This window comes from Ostrinia furnacalis, unplaced genomic scaffold (assembly GCF_004193835.3).
Source record: "Ostrinia furnacalis isolate ACB-3 unplaced genomic scaffold, ASM419383v2 OfSCF5395, whole genome shotgun sequence".
Lineage (NCBI taxonomy): Eukaryota > Metazoa > Arthropoda > Insecta > Lepidoptera > Crambidae > Ostrinia > Ostrinia furnacalis.
The window spans coordinates 516,636-536,891 of record NW_021135634.1 but is presented as its reverse complement, the minus strand read 5'-3'; the positions used below and the strand labels follow the sequence as shown (position 1 = coordinate 536,891).

The 20,256-nt window shown below is 36.3% G+C and overlaps 3 protein-coding genes across 4 annotated transcripts; all 3 read left to right on the top strand.

The window, feature by feature from the left end:
- Positions 1-829: 829 nt before the first annotated feature.
- Positions 830-3,605, top strand: LOC114361046 (lipopolysaccharide-induced tumor necrosis factor-alpha factor homolog). Its single transcript, XM_028315963.1, has 3 exons — positions 830-945; positions 1,417-1,607; positions 2,795-3,605. The coding sequence occupies exons 1-3, from the start codon at positions 937-939 to the stop codon at positions 2,895-2,897; spliced, it is 303 nt and encodes a 100-aa protein (XP_028171764.1). The 5' UTR covers positions 830-936; the 3' UTR covers positions 2,898-3,605.
- Positions 3,606-4,729: 1,124 nt separating this feature from the next.
- LOC114361044 (lipopolysaccharide-induced tumor necrosis factor-alpha factor homolog) lies at positions 4,730-8,328 on the top strand. The gene is made up of 3 exons (XM_028315961.1): positions 4,730-4,852; positions 7,388-7,557; positions 8,215-8,328. The coding sequence occupies exons 2-3, from the start codon at positions 7,394-7,396 to the stop codon at positions 8,315-8,317; spliced, it is 267 nt and encodes an 88-aa protein (XP_028171762.1). The 5' UTR covers positions 4,730-4,852; positions 7,388-7,393; the 3' UTR covers positions 8,318-8,328.
- Positions 8,329-13,152: 4,824 nt separating this feature from the next.
- Positions 13,153-18,151, top strand: LOC114361042 (lipopolysaccharide-induced tumor necrosis factor-alpha factor). 2 transcript variants are annotated; one of them, XM_028315958.1, is made up of 3 exons: positions 13,153-13,263; positions 14,327-14,484; positions 17,205-18,151. In XM_028315958.1, exons 2-3 carry the CDS (start codon positions 14,333-14,335, stop codon positions 17,305-17,307), a joined length of 255 nt encoding a protein of 84 aa, XP_028171759.1. In that variant the 5' UTR covers positions 13,153-13,263; positions 14,327-14,332; the 3' UTR covers positions 17,308-18,151. The 2 variants fall into 2 exon arrangements, with proteins under 2 accessions (XP_028171759.1, XP_028171760.1); XM_028315959.1 differs by having other exon boundaries at positions 13,171-13,244.
- Positions 18,152-20,256: the final 2,105 nt, after the last annotated feature.

The window sequence follows — 20,256 nt, the reverse complement described above, 5'->3', positions numbered from 1 at the left end:
TTGTATTTAAAATATCAATTGCACAGTTAAACAATAGCTTTGAAGTTAAAGTGACCGACATAGCCCATTTATTACCAAAATAAAATGGCAGTGGGCGGGGCACCTGTGGGGTAGTGTGGGCAGGCAATTAGGTGGAACGACGATCTGTGTGCCTACCATGAGTTTACGTTAGGTGAGCTTGCTAGCGAATACGTCAAAAAATTCTATGAAGATTTTATTTCTTGAAAGTAGCCGCTAGGGGCGCTGCACAATATGTCATACATTTAAATGTCATTTTTTTACGCAGTCGCTAGCGAGCACACCTAACGTAAACTCATGGTAGGCACACTGGTGAAGGTCTGTACCTCTAGTAGGAAAAACTTTCGAGTTCGTTTCGTTGCGTATTCAAAGTGTCATCGAAAAATTTTGTATGAAAAATTAAACAGCGCCCCCTATATTATAGCCGCCCTAGGGGGCGCTGTTTAATTTTTCATACAAAATTTTTCGATGACACTTTGAATACGCAAACGAAACGAACTCGAAAGTTTTTCGTACTAGAGGTACTGGTAGAACCTGGGTGCGGGCAGCGTAGGACCGGTCGTTATGGAAATTCTTGGGGGAGGCCTTTGTCCAGCAGTGGACGTCATTTGGTTGAAACGAACGAACGAGCTGTCGTCGGTAGATACATCATTTGGTTCGCCGAATTTGCGGATATGATCGGAGCTTATCGCAAAATATTATCAATTTTATCTATTATGCCATACCATATCGCTCGAACGCACCAACCACTGCCTGCTATTACATTTTTGGCGATAACCCTCCACGTTAAAGGCAAAGTGAGATGGTATTTACTATTAGTCACCGAATTAATTCTGCCAGTGCAAACGAATAAGCGATCGTGCTAAAAATAAAAAATAAAATTTTGGAATTGTCACTAAGTAACCAAAATATTTCAAAATGGGAGATGTAAGTCAATTTTATGCATAACTTATCAAAATGTTTTAATAATGATATTTAATATACTTGAAAGCTACATTTAAAGTTGTCCCTTAAAAACCCTCCAGTATTCAAATAGCAAGTTGTTTTACTAAGCTCTCAGTGCCTTTAGGGCTTTTGATACATTTTTAAAATCGAGGAGTGAAAAAGATTAGAGGAGTACTAATCTGTTTTCCGGCTTTTCAAGGTTTAGATATGGAATGAAGAATTGACTAGCAATGTCAAATTTAAAGCTTTTATTCAATATGCCTTTTCCAAGGCGTTTATTTTGTCCTAAATAGCCCTACCGACACTTCGGGACAACATAATATAGGCTGCTGCTGAGATGAAGTGGCAGAAAGAAACCCATTCACCTTTGTCAGCCTCTTTTTCAGACAGGTCAATATCCCAGCAATGTTTCAGGTAAAAATATTTTTAATTTATATAAATTGTTGATTCCAGGTTGAAATGAACCCCACCAAGGTCACCATTGTCACCAATGCTCCAGCTCCGGGCGCCATCTCTGTGGGTCCCGTGGGGCCTGATGAGATGGCAGTCACCTGCCCCTCGTGCCTCGCCACCGTCACCACCAGGGTTGAGCGGAAAGCCTCCACCAAGACACACATGATCGCTTTGGCGATATGCGTTTGTTTGTGAGTATCATTTTATTTAGTCTACCTGCTCATCTCTACGAGCTATGTGCCGCCCACTGCCACTTGATCGAGGCGCTGGATGCCGTTCATTAGTTCATTAGACCGAGGCCTTTGTCCAGCAGTGGACGTCATTTGGCTGAAACGACGACCTACTCATCATCATCATAAGCGTTTTACTGCTGGACGTGAACCTCCCCCAAAGAACGAGCTCTAGCTGTTTTCATCTAGCACTGCTGACTATTTTTGCAGTCGTCGGTCCATCTCTTACCATATTTTTACCCACAATAGAGAAGGTCTTGACCAGCATCTCACCTGATGGAAACTGATAACCAGGCTGAAGATTGAAGTAAACTTCACCACGAGTTGAGTTTCTCTGGAACTGCTTTAAGATGTCAGATGTATGCATGCATTTTCAAAATTAACAAAAATGAATAGGACGTCATCTAAATACTTAAAAGTCGCAAGAGATAATCAAAGCGTGATAAAATGTGGACTGAGAAAAAATAATCATTGTAACAAGAAAGGTACTCGTAGTAGAACATAGAAGAAAATACAGCCAAAAACTGCTCTACATAGCAGTGTCAAGTATGAATAGGTTATCATATTAATTCGGATATAATTGATAATTATGTACTTTGTCGCTACGTGTTACATCTTATCATTTTTAATCCGGCTTATTGGCGGTTTTTATCTACTATTATCTGCTCATACATAGGTTTAACAACTTGAAAAAGTGTTTTTTTTTTACCACTGATTGGTAACAATAAATTATGATCAGTACATATTAACTGGAGTCCGATGATATTGATCCAAGTCAAAGAGTAGATTCAAACGTTTCAAATAATTTAAATGGGTAATTCTTAGTTAAACTCATATCCGAAAAAAAAGTTAGATGTGATGCGATAATTTTCAACTATCGGGGGCAGTATAGAACAAAAAGGTAAACGGGACTATTCCTACCTCTCGTTTCCACCGCTACAACTCCTGTGTAGCCAGGATCTATCTATAGCTTAACTTAAAAAACTCAATTAGTGAAGGTCAAGTTTGTCCCGGGGGAAAGTTAAACTGTCATTGGACCCGCAAAGAAATTAATCAAAACAACAAAAGGATAGAAGATTGAGATCTCTTTCTTGTTCTTTTCCATCTCTGTTTCTTTCGTATCTAATCATAATTATAATTTATTTCAGCGGCTGTCTATGCGCGTGGATTCCCTACTGCAAGAACTCCTGCCGGAACGCTGACCACTACTGCCCTAACTGCGACTCCTACCTCGGAACGTACCAGAATTAGTTTTAATATTTACTTGATAAGTTTAGTGTTCTATCTTTAGTACAACTCCTTTTTTCCCAAGCCTAATCTACTTATAGCTCCTACTTTTCTTAGGCTCTGTCTTGTTAAAAGTTCCTTTTTTTAGTACAACCTCTTCCTTTTCAAGTCTTATTAGCTGTCTCTCTGTTTGCGTTTGTTTTATTGCTTTAAGATTAAAGAAATGAAAACAAATATTGCCCACTTGTAAGTTTTGCGTTAAGTATTTTTAATAAATAATGAAATCTCACCAAATCATACAATTATGTCTCTAAGCAGTGGCTTTAATTCCTACAAGAATATGAAAAATCTACAAAATATTTTTAAGGGAAAATCAAAGTAAAGGAGTTTTTACTGAACCATTTCAGAATGTTTCATGTAATAGCTAATCATTAAGTGGTATCTTTATTCTATTGTTGGTTTTATTTTTTGTTTAATTTAAATTAGGTTAAGTATTTAGTTTTGTATAGTATCCTATAGATGAGAGCACATCATTCAATACATTTGTGTTCTGTTGAGCTTGAATTGCTGTCGTCTGTACTCGTACTAGAACACGATCATAATCTGATTGAGATAAATGTTTTTTTTTTAATAAATTAAATTAGATAAGGACTTTTACTTTCCTGTTAATATTGCCGCAGTGAAAAGAAATAAGTTATTAATTTATTCATATAAAATAAATTATAAATTGTTTCCACCATGTTTTAAACTTTATTGAGAAATCTTAGCCTACTTATAAAATTAGGTACAAATAAGATTCAAAACAAAAATTCAAAACATGTAATAAATAATATAGGAGATGAGAAATTAATGCTGTGTTTTGTTTGTGACTAAAGATTTATTGTTATTATTACATCACAGTCCCTATTAAGTTAACAAAACTTCCAGTTGCTATAAGCCATGTTTGGGGCCGGGTAATAATGTGAATGAATAAAAATAAGATATCATTAATTTAAATAAGTATCTTAATTATTAATAAACAATAAGATGACTGTTCATTGATGACTGTCAATTATAAAATTAAATACACAATATTATGCTTTTGGTTATCTTAATAGGTACCTAAATAAAAAAAATATTTGGTCAGATAAGTTTAAACGCTACATCCTTGTTTTGTTTTTTTTGTTGTACTTTAAAATAATAATAAATAAGGTTAAGCCCCAATACTTTTAGGACATAGTAACTCTAACCTCAGTATATTATATCTAATTAAACGGGACTATTACCACCTCTCGTTCCCACCGCTGCAACTCCTGTGTAGCCAGGATCTACAGCTTGACCGCCAATAAAAACCCAACCAGTGAAGGCCTAGTTTGTCCCGAGAAAAGTTAAACTGTCATTGGACCCGCAACGAAATTAATTAGAAGAACATAGAAGGAGTTCGAAACTTCGAAGTTGGGGTTCGACTTCCTTCCAGTGCAAAGTAGATGACAGGTGACTAAACAAAGTTCGTTCGTTTCAGCGAAATGACGTCCACTGCTGGACAAAAGCCTCCCCCAAGGATTTCAATAACAACCGGTCCTGCGCTGATCCAGGCTCTTCTCGCGACCTTCACCAGATCGTCGGTCCACCTAGTGGAAGGCCTGCCCACGCTACGTCTTCCGGCCCGTGGTCGCCACTCGATAACTTTTCTACCTAAACCTAAACAAAGTATAAGAGTATTATATTGCCTACATACAGGTGGGGTATGTTCTTAATTTGTACCTAAGTGATAGACCTGCCCCTCCCATCGATTATCTATAAGTTACGCCATCGCTCAGCCATATCAACACTACCCAGAAACGTTATCGTTAGACTTACGATATGTATGAGCCATAAACGACTAAAGGTAAACTAAAGTGATATTAGTTGCCTGATAATTTTTTGCCAGTGTGCACGGGATAGTTATCGTTATAAGCAAAAAGTGTTGGGTGAATACCGAATCAGCTGTAACTTAAAACGTACGTATAATATACACATGTCATTTTATGAAGCAATAGTAGGTACTACAATAAGCCCTAACCTATAAAATATTAGAATGGTTTCTGATTTTATAAGTGAGTAAAACATTTTAGGCTACTGCCAACTATGTATTAGATTCTCCGTAAACTACAGATTTTTAGTCGGCAGATAATTTGGTCGGCTCTTAATTTGTATGAGGAAGTGGCTGATACCAAATTGGTATGTGCGCACTTCCTGTATGTTCATACTGATTAACAGCCCGACCAAACTATAGGCAAAAATTCGTTATATTATTTTTAACTATTTTGTGACAGTTAACTCTATCAACCTGAAATTAGTACAGTTAATAATAATTAGTAAACAAGTAGTTCCTGATAAAACTGCAATTTGGCGGTTCGGACCCTGTTGAAACCAATTTTATTGAGAGAAACAATAAGTGTAATTTATACGAGCTCTTAGATTAACCTCAATTGATATGATAGTTGATGTTATCAAATTTTATTTTTATTACATACCTACGCATCTTTTAAAACCGCTATAATACTGTTATACTATAATTTACGTCTATCTAATCGACAAATACAAAATTATTTGTGTAATGCTGGTTTCCTAGCAACTGTGTATATTTCCATTAAAATAATGAGCTATGCAAATACCTAAAATAGTCATATTACGATTAAAACTACCTCTATGTTCAAAACATTTGTATACCGGACATATAACTCCCAGCAGCAGACATTAGCTTTGTTTTGAGGTACCTAAGCAATAGGTATAGTCGATAGCACATCAATTTATACATGTTTGTAGCAAAATACCAACTACAATTATTTACCACCATTTAAGATGCCACAGTGTTATGCTCGATCTATTTTTTTTACTTCATCATCATCATCATCTCAGCCATAGGACGTCCACTGCTGAACATAGGCCTCCCCCAATGCTTTCCATATTGCCTGGTTGGTAGCGGCCTGCGTCCAGCGCCTTCGCTTTATGATGTCGTCGGTCCACCTTGTGGGTGGACGTCCCACGCTGCGTAGGCGGCCTCCACTCCAGAACCTTGCTGCCCCATCGGCCATTTTTTTTACTTATTTGGAGCATTTAAGTATTAGTTTTCCTCCTGTTCTTACAGTGAATTAGTAGTGTTAAGTTTCCATAGAACATAGTTAGATATCAATTCTGTAATCAGGATTTCGATGAAAATTGTTGATATGATGATAAAAACAGCTGATAAAGAATCAAGTTGGTGTAAATTTAATGTAAACAAAACGTCGACGTGTGGATAGAACTGCTTCAATAATACTAAGAACTGAAGTGAAAATGTTATTTCAGGAGTCATTAGGCACGAGAAAGTAGACAGTTCGAAACTAGCATTGATACAGACTTCAATTGAACTCTATTGACATACAATACTGAAAATACTCGTACCCTTCAGCGAGAATTCGATAACAGACCACTTTAGCCTGACAGTTCTATTTATTTATTTATAAAAACCAACAGCGATACATTGATATTTATACTGAAATAGAAAGACACTGGTCTTAACGCGACATTTATGAATGAGTTACATTATGTACTCATGGCTTGACGTTTCGGTTGCTATGCTGCAGCCGTGGTCACAAGCAGACTGGCGGCTCGCTGCGTCGTACGTTCGGGCGGGCTTGATAATTTTCAACTACCCTAATACCCATAAACTTTTACATTTGTTTAAAATCTTATGGTCTACTAGCGGCCGCCCGCGACTTCGTGCGCGTGGATCTCGTTTTACCCCCCCTTCATTTATCTTACGCGGTTCAGATTTTTTCATACAAATGTTTTTTCCCGCTAACTCCCGTTCCCGTGAGAATTTAGCAATATCCTGTTGTAACTAAGCTTTAAGTTTACTAAGGTACCTGCATGCCAAATTTCAAGAGTCTATCTTACGCGGTTTAGATTTTTTCATACAAATGTTTTTTCCCGCTAACTCCCGTTCCCGTTGGAATTTTGCAATATCCTGTTGTAACTAAGCTTTAAGTTTACTAAGGTACCTGCATGCCAAATTTCAAGAGTCTATGTTACGCGATTTAGATTTTTTCATACAAATGTTTTTTCCCACTAACTCCCGTTCCCGTGGGAATTTTGCAATATCCTGTTGTAACTAAGCTTTAAGTTTACTAAGGTACCTGCATGCCAAATTTCAAGCGTCTAACTTAAGCGGTTTAGATTTTTCGTACAAAAGGATTTTCCCGCTAATTCCCGTTCCCGTGGGAATTCCTAAGTATCCTATAACCTGCCCAGGAGTATGAAGAATAATTGTACCAAGTTTCGTTAAAATCCGTCAAGTGGTTTTTGTTTCTATAAGGAACATACAGACAGACAGACAGACAGACAGACAGACAGACAAAAATTTTACTGATTGCATTTTTGGCATCAGTATCGATCACTAATCACCCCCTGATAGTTATTTTGAAAATATATTTCATGTACAGAATTGACCTCTCTACAGATTTATTATAAGTATAGATTTATAGTTATAGAATTCACATTGCTAATTCCAGATCAAAATGGAGCCGACCGTCACCACAACCTTCGTGACCTCAGCAGCGCCTGTGGGACCCAACGAGACGAATATGACCTGCCCATCATGCCAAGCCACCATCACCACCAGGGTTGAGCGCAAAGCTACCACCAAGACGCACATGATTGCTCTGGCGTTATGCGTTTTTCTGTAAGATTTTTTATGCCAACCCATATAATGCCATCTAATAATGTCTCTATAACACAATATAAAGGCTTGAATTCTCAAAAGATGCTCTTTTAATAGAGCATCTTTTGAGAATCAAACAGGCTTTAGCCTGTAATCGTTTTCAAGGTATTTGTCGTAATTAGGGCTTGAATCTGTACTAAGGTTCCAAACGTGTTTTGACCATTATTTCAGAATCTGAAAGGCTAAAATTATGAAACAAATTCAAGTATGATTAAAGTTCCAGATTGGCCCAAATATAGTTGAACCATTCATAAGCTTCAATCACGTTTTGACAGTAAAAAGTATAATATGCATTGATTGATGTGATTGGATAACCAAGAGAGTCAATTACGTTAAAATTTCAATATTTCTTAATGCGAACATCTAGGGTCTGGAATTCGCTGCCTGCTGCTGCCTTTCCCGAACACTATAATCCGGGCCTTTTCAAAGCGACAAAGAATAGGCACTTATAGGGCAGATATGTACCATCTTAGACGCATCTCACTTAACATCAAGTGCGATTGCAGTCAAATACCTACATGCCTTATTCTGCATAAAAAAAAATTGTGTTATGAAACTTGGTGCTCACATTTAATAGTTTTTAGGCGTATTCTCATGATATTTACCTATCATTTCCAGGTGCTGGCCATGCGCGTGCATTCCCTACTGCAAGAACTCGTGCAGGAACGCTGACCATTACTGCCCTAGCTGTAACGCGTACCTGGGAACATACGTCAATTAGTTTTATACTGCTGATATAATCACCTATAGTTTAAGCTTCTGTCAAGTCAAGTTATGGGCTGATTTCTCAATCGTCAGATATCCTTAAGCTGAAGAATGAATTTGAAATTTTGACATTATTTCCAATACTGAAACTTTCAACGTACCAAACTAAGGGCTTCTTTCACCATGTCCTTTTAAGGTTCCAATTAGTTACCTCCTAATTAGCAAGATGGTGAATTTAGATAAATTGCTACTTAATGCAACGGAGCCCTTATTCTTCAGTTAAAAGTTGTCCAACGATTGAAAAATCGGCCCTTAATTGATTTTAACCCTTCATTCGACGGATTTTTTTTTTAATTAAATTTATAAAACAGTTACTGATTTCGTTTCTTAGCTTGTCTAGGACCCCAGAAAAAATACCCAAAAAAATCTAACTATTTCAGTTTCCTGAAAAACCTATGTCCAGTATACTGGACGTTGCCAAGTTCATAAGAAAGTGACGCTCTCCAACCATGTCCAGTATACTTCCCGTTGTCGAAGAGACAGAAAAAAAAAACAAGTGGTTCCGTAATAAAATATTAATTATCATCATCATAATTTCAGCTTTATGACGTCCACTAATGAACATTGTCCTCCCCCAATGATTATCAGGTTGGCAAGTGGGCTAACCACCGGCCAATCTGATAGTCACTCTGTATCCTGCGCCTTCCTGCTACCTTTATGGGTTCATCTGTCCACCTTGTGAGTGGACCTCCCACGCAGCGGTTGTCGGCACGTTGCCTCCATACTAGAACCTTGCTGTAGCCATCAGTCATCAGTTCTGCGTGATGTGCGCCCTGCCCATTGCCACTTCAGCATGCTAATCCATAAGGCTATATCAGTTAAGGTGTTATCCCCTTTCTTGAATAAGGGTACCACAACGCTTCTGGTCCATGCCTCTGGCATTATTCCCTCGAGTAAGACAAAGTTAAAGATTTAGCTGTCTATATTCATGTGCTCTATGCAAGAACTGATGGAAAAGCAGGGTGAGAAGAACAATTTTCTCATAAAAACCAGTATCTATATGAAAAGGAGTAGTGTTAGGTGGCACCAATGCTACTAAGGCTTGTTTTTTAGAGTTGATACTCTGAAAAACGGTACATAGTGAGGCAGAAAACATTTTATGTGTGGATCCCTAAAATATTATTATCAAAACCCACAAAAGTTAATTTTCTAACAATTTGGCAACGGGAAGAATACTGGACATAGTTTTTAGCAGTTACTTTACTAGTAATTCGACAACGGGAAGTATACTGGACATGCAAGTTATAGGTGTCGTAAAACGAAAACAAAACTCTGTATGACAGTAAATACATTGTAAGTAGCTTCGCAGGTATTCTATCTATAGTTTTTAATAATATTACAAGAGTATTAAGCCGTAAAATAATGAATAAAATGCAATTTACCGAGAGCCCGCATAGCGGGCCCTTCCTCCCCGTCATATTATTGGAGATTGCTCGCGTCTCATCGATATTGGTGCCTTGCTGATTTTTGACAGCATAGTTAGATAGTTCAGGGAGCAAATAAACACCTTGAGTTCAAGATATACGGTCAATTTTTTTACGGAGATTTATTTTCGTTCAATGGGAAGTATATCGCACGTCGTCGAATTAAGGGTTAAAGCCTTTCTAAAAAAAAATACATCTCAGTTACAGTTTGACAGATGCTGGATCACATTATTATGTAAAAGTGCTATTACCATACTTGATTCTTTATATCCATCACTATTTTGTATTTTGTAAAGGCAATGAGATGATGGCGGCATTCTCGCAATGATCCTACCTATTATATTTATTTTTACTCTCTTCATAGAGTCATTTATGATATTATCTTACGATTAATTTGAAGGTATTGGATATTTTTGTTCTTGCCATAATTTAGTTAACGTTTAAATGTTAGCAGTTCATCGTTTAACTTAGTTATGTCCGTCTTCGTTTGAAGTGGATTGTATGGAGGTCTGGGTTGAGTTATTGGTTAGTGTCCAATTTCATTGTCATTGACACAATGTTACTAAACAATAACGTGTTTTGACACGAAGCGGAGTAGGTACAGTTGCTTTTATGGCAGTAGCATGAAATACATACTCATTTTATATTCCTGCTGAATTGAAATGGATTTAGAGTTTTAAATGTAACATATTTTCCTTATTAAAATATTTTTAATAATGTTTCAGATTATTATTGATTTATTATAATTATGATTATTTCGATGTCATCCTTTACTTCTGTGCGATAATTCATTAATATCGAATTCAGTCTTCATCAGCACACCTTCTGCATTCCCAGCACAACCCATTTTTACTAAGACTACATAAGTAAATGTAAGTATTTCTATTCCATTCATTTAACTATGTTAGGCTTACTTAAGTACTCTATCATCATTTCAGCCATAGGACGTCTACTGCTGAACGCCTCCTTAACGATTTTCCACATCGCCCGGTTGGTAGCGACTTGCATCCAGCTCCTTCCTGCTACCTCTATGAGGTCGTCGGTCCACAGTGTGGGTGGAAATCCCACGCTGCGTGCTATAGTATATGGCCTCCACTCCAGAACGTTGCTGCCCCATAGGCTGGCAGTTGTGCGTACTATGTTCCGTGCCCATTGCCACTTATTCTAAATGTAGGTACACATTAAGTTAATCAATGGTTGGAGCGAGATATCAAATAATTAATAAATGATGCAAACGTCAATTATTGATAATACAAAAACGCGTTTTATTTACAATGTTAATGATTATGTCATAGTAATTGCATTGTTTAATTAATAGTCTTGATATAAAACGAAACGTATTACAATATCAAAAAGTTAATAATTAAGTTTACTGACAACTGATTAAATAAATTATTTTAGGTAAGTACTATCTTGGAACAAGTATAATAATATTAGTCATATCGTAGGTTTACTAGTATTTATTAATTGTTGATAGCTAATTAATTATGCTGTTTATTTAAAAACGTAAATATTAAAGCAAATAAGTATGTACATACTTAAAAGCATAAGGTCGTTATGGAAATCCTTAACCTATGTCCAGAAGTGGTGGTCAAATGACTGAAACGAAAGATTTACATTATTTTTAGTTACAAAAGAACATCCAGCCATAATTAATGTATGCCATTAATTAGGTACTATCACTATTTGGGTATTAATATCTAAATTAATGCCCATGGGAAATGGGCAACAAAACAATTGAAGCAATTAAAACAGTAACATTAATTAATTAAAACAGTCCACTATAATTTTGTTCACAAAAAACGGACTCCAGCCTAGACACTATTTAGACTTATTTCGATTTTTTTGTTATGAAAATAATAACAAATCCTAAAGCGGATGATGAATAAATTATGATCTGATGTTGGGGAAGATTTTTTCAACTTAGTAAGTATTTTGGGCAATTGACGAAAGTTTAAAGAACGTAAACGGATTATACCCTCTGTGAGAAGCCAGAAGCCACTACATGACAGCTACCACGAGCCGGAAGACAAAGTGTGGGCAGGCCTCCCACTAGGTGGACCGACGATCTGGTGAAGCTCGCGGGAGGTGCCTGGATGCGGGCGGCGGCGCAGGACCGGTTGTCTTTCGGCTGAAACAAACGTGAAGTACAGAGGACACTTCAGTCATTATTTTTGTTGCTATGTTTTTTATCTTGATGTGCCATTGTCTGTAATTAGATTTAGGGCTGATTTTTCAATCGTCGGATAAGTTTTAACTGAAGAATAAGTTTGGCACATTGACAGTTTCAGTATGGGAAATGTGTCAAAATGACAAGTTTATTCTTCAGTTTTAAGTAACATATCTGACGATTGAAAAATCGGCCCTAAGTGTGGCTTGTTGTCATATTTATTAGTAAATGATCATGTGGCTAAATAATGATCATGTGGCTAAATAATAAAATTACTACACTTTTAATGTACTTACTCTGCAAAAATAAATCCAAAGGAATAAGAACTCTTTAACTAAACTAGCTGAAAGAATTTTGTTCGGGGAATCCCGTGCAAGACAGATTTAGATTGTCAACACAGATAAGGAAAAAATAAGCATGTGTGCTTTAATATAAACCCATAATTACTGAGTCTCACACACACACAGTAATTATGGGTATAATCTTTTGTCCACTGATAGGAAAACCTAATAGATAAGGTGTACCCATTCGTAGGTCGATTTGAGGTTTTCGATATATTTTCAGGGTTATAAATAACTCGTAATTACGAAAATATTGTAATAAAAAGCAGGTAAAGCAAACATTTTATAGAGTCGATATTAAAAATTGTTACCTATTACTATCTAAACTGGCCACTTACCTAATAAATAGTTTAATTTCTGATTTAATTTCATAAAATGCATTTATTATCTCGTAGCTTAATGTCACAAACAGATTTTTTCAAAGTTACATTATTAGTTTCTGAAAATGCGAAGATGTGTGGTGTGTACACATGATAGTTTTCAAAGTCTCTTCACAATCTCTTTTTAAAATTAATATAATATTTTTTATGAATTCCACATGATACATCAGGTTCCGTCATGACGGTCATCAACTTCAAAAACATTTCGCTTATTTATTTTGATGCAAAGAGTTTAATTTAAAAAAAGCTAAGTAAATACGAGTAGGCTATGCAAAATGAAAAACAAGAATTTATCTTGTACTATTAAACTGTTACTAGGTCAAAGTTAAACAAATGTAGGTAATCACTCATACCATCCCTATGACACCCACTTAATAACTAAACTACTAATATTTACCCCATGACGTCACCGTTCGTGACGGACACTGTTATCGCCCTGCCTAGATTGCTATACAAAATATAATAATGCATTCGTGTTAATAGTTCAAGTGAAGTCGCTGGGTTTTAGTCGTCGGTTAAATCTGTGACAGTGCGGACGGATCAGCAGTCGCTTCGAAAACTGTTGTGCGTGAGTGTGATTATTTTAAGTGATTTGCCTTTTTAAAAGTAGGTTAAGTTTGTTAATGTATAAGTTGTTAATTGTGGCGTAATAATAATATCATTTGACCGAGGGGTGTTGGCTACCTGTAGGAACAACTGTTGCTCTAGTAAACGGTAGTGAAAGCATATTAAAATATTTTCACATTTTTATAAACTTTCAATGATTTTATAGCATTAAATTTTCTCGTGAGAGTGGGATGTGATGTATTTTTTGTTGAAATATTTTCTACTTTTTGTCTGATTAAAGTTTTTTGTGCAAATAACAATAAAAAAATAGTTGGAAAGAAAACTTTGAGAAAAACACGTTTTGGTCAATTATTAGTTATGTTAGAAATAATTATTGTTTAACGATATTATTTTTTAACCCACTTTTTTCTCGGAAAGGAGTATTTTGTAAACAAATGAACATGAATTCAGTTCGGGGAACTCCCGTAACAAAGCGTTTGATACTTCGCAACGTACCTATTTACTTGCTTCGGAAATATAGCTAAGGTGTAGTTTCGTCGCTTGCCTCTCTAACGGACGTAACTGACATTTTCAGGCGATTAGACAGATCGATTCGTCTTGAAATTAAGATGGTGTAGATAACTTAGTTTCGAAAAAAATGTCAGATAGGTAGGTACGTCAGTTAGAGAGGCAAGCGACGGTTTGTTCGCTTCAGCCAAACTGGACAAAACCAAGGATTTCCATAACGACCGATCTTGCGCTGCCTGCATTCAGGTTGTTTTAAGGATTTTCCACACTGGATGTGTTCTGCGGTCTGCGGTCAGGTCAAAATTAACAAAGCCTGCTTCATGTATGAACAACATCGGTCTCTATACATTTTGTAATGATGCTATAGTGCGGGCATATGCAGAGTACTGACAGGTGTGTTCTGCGTTTATTTGACCAGACTGGAGAACGCATCCAATGCTTCAATGGTTGTGTGTGAATCCAGGTGAAGTTCGCTTCCACCTTCGGCCTTATCATCACTTTCCATCGGGTGAGATGCAGGCCAAGAGTTTCCTCGTAGTGGATAAAAGAAATAAATTGTAACATTTGTGTCTGCAGGTAAAAATGAATCCTTCAGTAGTGCCCGGAGTAGCTCCCGTGGGTCCCAAGCCGGCCCAGCTGACCTGCCCCTCGTGTCATGCGACCGTGGTGTCAAGAGTCGACCACAACAGCACCACCAAGACACATTTGATCGCTTTGGCGCTGTGCCTTTGCTTGTGAGTTGATATTTTCTTGTTATACTGGGTGAAATTGAATCGTGAAAACGGATTAGTCTCATGTTATTTGGGGAATTGACTTTTTAATGTGTAGGTACACATTAATCAGAGTAATAATTTAACTTTATGAATGAACAGAGCGTATTAAATAGCGTCCTGCGTTCCCACTACAATCAACAATAGAAAACAATAGTTATACTGTTCCTTGTATGTGTCGGCGGCTGAGCCCGCCAGTTTTATTTTTAGTCGCAAATACACCTTTAAAGAAATCACATGTTTTACTGTTCCAACCTTCTGACGTGCATTTTGTGGACTTAACTTATAAAGTGGACAACAACAATAATATACCTGAATATAGCTATATTATATAGTATAGTAATATACATATAACGTAAATTGATATTACTACTTATTTTTTACCGATTTTAGATAGTTGTTGTGACATTTCAATTTGAATAATTCAAGACCTAGGTCCATAATTTCCTTGTAGGTTATTAAGAAGCACTGAAATTGGCTCTATGTTGTTTCCAACTCTACATAACATAGGTATACGAAAATGTATACTGATGTGGAACTTATCCACAAGTTTCTGCTAACTGGGTGATTGCTTTGATTGTTGATAATTTTAATGTAATTTTCCAATATTATTATTGCAATAGCTACAATAAGTTACGATTGTTTATTTTTTATGAATGAACTCTCAACGCTATCAAGCGCCTGCGCACTGCCCTTGATCTAAGACATTGACTTGCGCCATCAAGGCCACGTTACTCTTCCTTGTATAGTAAACAGCAGACCAGTTAAAGCAAAATAGCATCTATCACAGCTACTTAAGGTGCTACAGTGTCTACTTAGATGTGCCGTCGCTGATACTTTATAGCAATTACGCTACCTACTATAGCCTTACTAACATGAATGACTAATCTCGCTCTAAGTGTGAATTGATTTTAGTTCCTTGTACAAGAGTTATGAAGTCTAAGGCTGAGTTGCACCAACTTACTATGAAAGACGTTGGTACTATCGGGGACTCTTCCGCCTGACCACTTTGTAGAAATTTTAGCGTAAGCGCATCGCTCCGGTCACGTGCTCACCCCGTCTCTAATTGGTTACGCATTTTACTATATTTTTACTACGACCAATAAGAGACAATCAGGGCTTAGGTTGCAATACGAAATACCATTGTGCACTTTATTGTCATACGGTTAGGGTTTAAAACGAAATGTTTCTTTTTCTTCAATCTTTCTTAGTTTTAGGCTGAGTTGCACCACCTAACTTTGACCGTAGCTATAACGGTAACCGGTGCTTTTTGTATGGAGTTTGACAGAATTTTGACGTTTGTTAAAGTTAAAGTAAGATGGTGCAACTCAGCCTTAGAATTTTAATAATAGAATTTGGTTACAAACAAATAGATATGTATTTTTTTTTATAGTGTGTTTTTATACGAGGTCTGTATGCTTTTTGCTTTGGCGATCTGTTGACATATTCTCTCCTTTGTTTTTTTGTGAAGTTTCGTGATCAATAACCGATTGATTTGTGTTGACCCGTGCTAGTAATTGGACTGTTTGATTGCCTTTTTATTGACCTCCGCTCGATTACTGAACCATGCCTCTCAAAATAATTCTTATATTTACTTACAAACTTATCTATACATTGTTAACTGTTTAAGTATTATTTAGTTTGAAGTTTAATTGTTATTGATTTAAGACCTTGTGTAAAGACACTTAATGTGCAATAAAAAATTGAATTTGAAATAAAACTAACTTAATATTATAATATTTACGATAACCAATTACCTGGATCATTGCTACCTAGTGCAATATTGATATTAAATTTTAATAACGTAGATAAGTGTTTCTTTAAAACGGAAAACAAAATATGCATTAAAAATAAATAGAAACCTATTATAAGTTTTTATTTACATTCAAGGATTTAAGAAAGTTTTAGCCAGATCTTACAATAATTGTTTTTAAGCCACAAATATTCCTTAACTCTTTATCAATTAATTCAATAACATATTGTTTTAAATTATAAGTTCCGAATAAATTAAATACCTATTAAATAAGTAAAATTCTTAAGTAACTGTATGATTTTGTATTTCTCACCCTAACTAGCTAAACTAATATCATGAGATTTACACTCATAATATCAACAATAATTGTAGAAAGGGCTACTTTTTTCTCGGGAAATTGCATAGTTACCTCGGAATGTGCGATAGCAATTTTGTGACCCGAGCGGGCAATCGCTAGTTCAAATTTTACACGAAGTCTCATATAATATTTTGTAGTTTCAAATTGACTAAAATGCGACGTTGCCAAACGAGCGCTACGGATGCGGGTAATAAGCAATACTCAATCCTAAATGCTTTACATAGAGCTTGGTTTGCTAGGGCAAACATCTACAGTGATGCGCCGACGCTGCTTAGACCCGAAACATGAATGAACGGGGGCGGAGTTTAATCGAGCGTGTGTGTGCAAACAATTTAGGCCCTTAAGGTGTCAAGGCGTTCGAGTCCCCGATAGTACATACATCTAGCTTGACTTTGTCGATGTAGAGTCATTTACTAGACTAGTCGTCACTAAGACCACAGAAATAAATATGATATTAGTTAAAACCTTTATTCTTTTTACAAAAATAAATATTACCGCTCTGTTACCTATCTGAAATGTTGCGTCACTAAATAATAATTATAATGTTAATTAATCACACCTAATTAATTTCAGGTGTTGGTGCTGCGTGTGCGTCCCATACTGCATGGATTCCTGTCAGAACGCGGACCACTACTGTCCCAATTGTAACGCTTACCTTGGCACGTACCAGAGCTAAATTTTATGACCATGACCTAATTTTAAGATCTATAATATTCATTACCCGACTGCGGAAGGAAGGTTATGTTTTTAAGTGTGTGTACGCGCACGCTCTGCAGCCTAAACAGCGTGATTGTTACGCCCGTATTCACAAACGATGCTTGCTTAAGTGAAGCAGCAAATCGAACGCACAGCGTTTAATACAGCTCTTTGATTACTTCGTGTGTCACCCTGTGCATCCACCACGCGCACTGCGAGACCTCATAGTAACGTTTGATATTCGTATCAACTGTGAGAGTGACACTGGATATATCTAAAATATTTTCCAGTTCACTTAATAATTAGGTGATTTTACAGTTTTTCAGTTTACGCAGTCGGGTTTTTTCATTCAATTTAGCTTGTTTTAAGACCTTTAGTATTACTTTGATCATCACTATTTTATACTTTACCTAATATTAGAAAAAGCAGTTTTAAGTAAGCGCGGTTTACACGATCAATGCAAAATGTACTCTACTGTCTGATAACACTTAAATAGATAATTTTAATGACGTCACATAGTTGAGTTCACGCCTGTTTGGTACAAAACGGGCGAGTAACTAAATTGCTATGTAATTATTTATTTCCTGTAATGTGTTCGTTCATGTCCATTGTCCATTGTTGTCAGATGTTGATAGCAAGTGGACGTCGTTATAATCTTTGCTCTGTAGTCATAGGATGCGAGTAACAATAAAGTTTTTGCAAGGAATTTTGAGGATTTTTAAAGCCTATACAGTTGTCGTTTAAAACCATCGATATGATTTGGTATTATGGCGCGCACTTCCCGGTAGATCTTCAGTCTAATTTTGCATTAAGTTCGATCCGAATCTGAAAAAAAAGTCTTAGACCCTTTTGTAAGATAGTTTACGTACTAGATTCGATTTCCCTAGTTAGTTTTCTACACGGATTTGGATCGGACGTAGTGCGAAATCACTATAAAAAGCTACGAAGGCTGAAAACCAGGATTATTAAAGAGTTTTAAACCGCTGTATCTTTTCGACGGATTACTACTGTTCGTTTTTTGAGATTATGATAAAAATGGAAGAGAGATTTGTTGCATTTATTTTAGCTTTTGTATAAATAACTTTGTAAGTACTATTTCATAGATAAAACGTATTGTTATCAATATTACGCTTTTAAGTCCCTAAGCTATGAAAATATTTAATGTGATAAGAATGCCTTATATTTTTTGGATGGTTATCACGCACGTTTAATTGTATATTATTGGAATATTATACAGTTATACAGGGTGTGCTTTTGTAAAATAACGCCCATCTCAGGGGTGGTAGATATGTCGCAGGCAAATTGTATGATTCCGCATTTTACAAACGGCGTCGTCAGTTCACAAACGCTCGCTGTTCTATGAAATGCCGAAGGCAAAATGTAAATTGCCTTGGCACTTTATAATATGCCACAAAATTTGATAGCCAATTCAATCGCCGTTTACAAAATGCCGCGGCAAATTGAAGAATTTAGTTCTTTTTCTTACCACGCGAGGCGCTGCCAATCAAAACAAGAAAAATGGCGTCGAGTAGTGGTGTTGTGATACTGAAAAATATTGAAAACAGTGCAAATTCTACGTATTCAAAGGACTTTTCACAAAAAACTATTGTTTTAAAGACATTTATTTTACGATTCAAAAATTGGAGCAGTGAAAAAGCCGTAGACAAATGAAAAAGTTTTTGAGGTTATCAGGCATGTAAAAAACGCTAAGGTGACAATGGGATCTGGTGCTCGGAGGACTGCTGCGGAATATTATAAATATGGTATAAAAAATATGATGTATGAGTATTGGCGATGTGGACTATCTTATTCTGAAAAAAGACAGCCCTGAGAGCCCAACGGAAAACATACCTATGGAAGACTATTATGATATGTGAACGCTAAAGTGTAACCTTGCTGGTGACCAAATAAATAAATATTGTTAGATATTAATAGGGACAGTAGTAGAGACAAAATTCAGTACCAAATTAAAGATCGATATTGTCTATTTAAATAGAATTTGAATTACTGATATAAGGTCCGATTTTTCTACATGTGTTTTATGATGGTCACCCTATTGCAACAATAATGTCGAAATTTTATCAATTGAACGAGTCGCCAATTTGCCTTCGGCATTTCACAGAACAGCGAGCGTTTGTAAACTGACGACGCCGTTTTTAAAATGCGGAATCATACAATTTGCCTGCGACAGATACACGACACTGATGACAAAAAAAAATATTTTTTATTTTTATTTTTATGGAAAAATCCATGAAATCAGAAAAATGGTATTATTACACGGGCGAGCTATAGGACAGACCCCCCGCTCTCCCGGGGTGGTGGCCGCATGTGCTCGGTGGTTTAGCGGGGTACGCGGGGGTGGTGCGGGCGGTAACAAGCGCCGTCTCGAAAGTTTAAGAAGGTTTTTTTACTATTAAAGTAATAGTTAAAATTCTATTTATATTTTTCTTGTAATTACCTACTTTCATGTGTACTACCACCCCTGAGATGGGCGTTGTTTTACAAAACCACACCCTGTATACAGTGTAAACTGTATACTGATAACTGTAATAACGTTACTCGATTTAACGACAAACTCCGTATAACGTCAAATTTATTGGCAATTTTTAGGGTTCCGTAGCCAAATTGCAAAAAACGGAACCCTTATTGGTTAACTTGTTCTCTATCCGTTTTACCATTTAACAACCACGCTCTATAACATAACGTCGAAAGATGCTCAGTGCCTTGAGTGTTATTATTGTATAGAGTTTACATTGCATTTATAGGTAAGTGAAATGTTCCTCGACAAATTGTATTTCTACTACACTTATTCAAAATAAATATTATAATTAAAATAAATTACTTTTCTTTGTTTCGCTATCCTTGCTTATTCATATTGCATCATAGAACTTATTTTGTTCGATTCATCATCATTTCAGCCACAGGACGT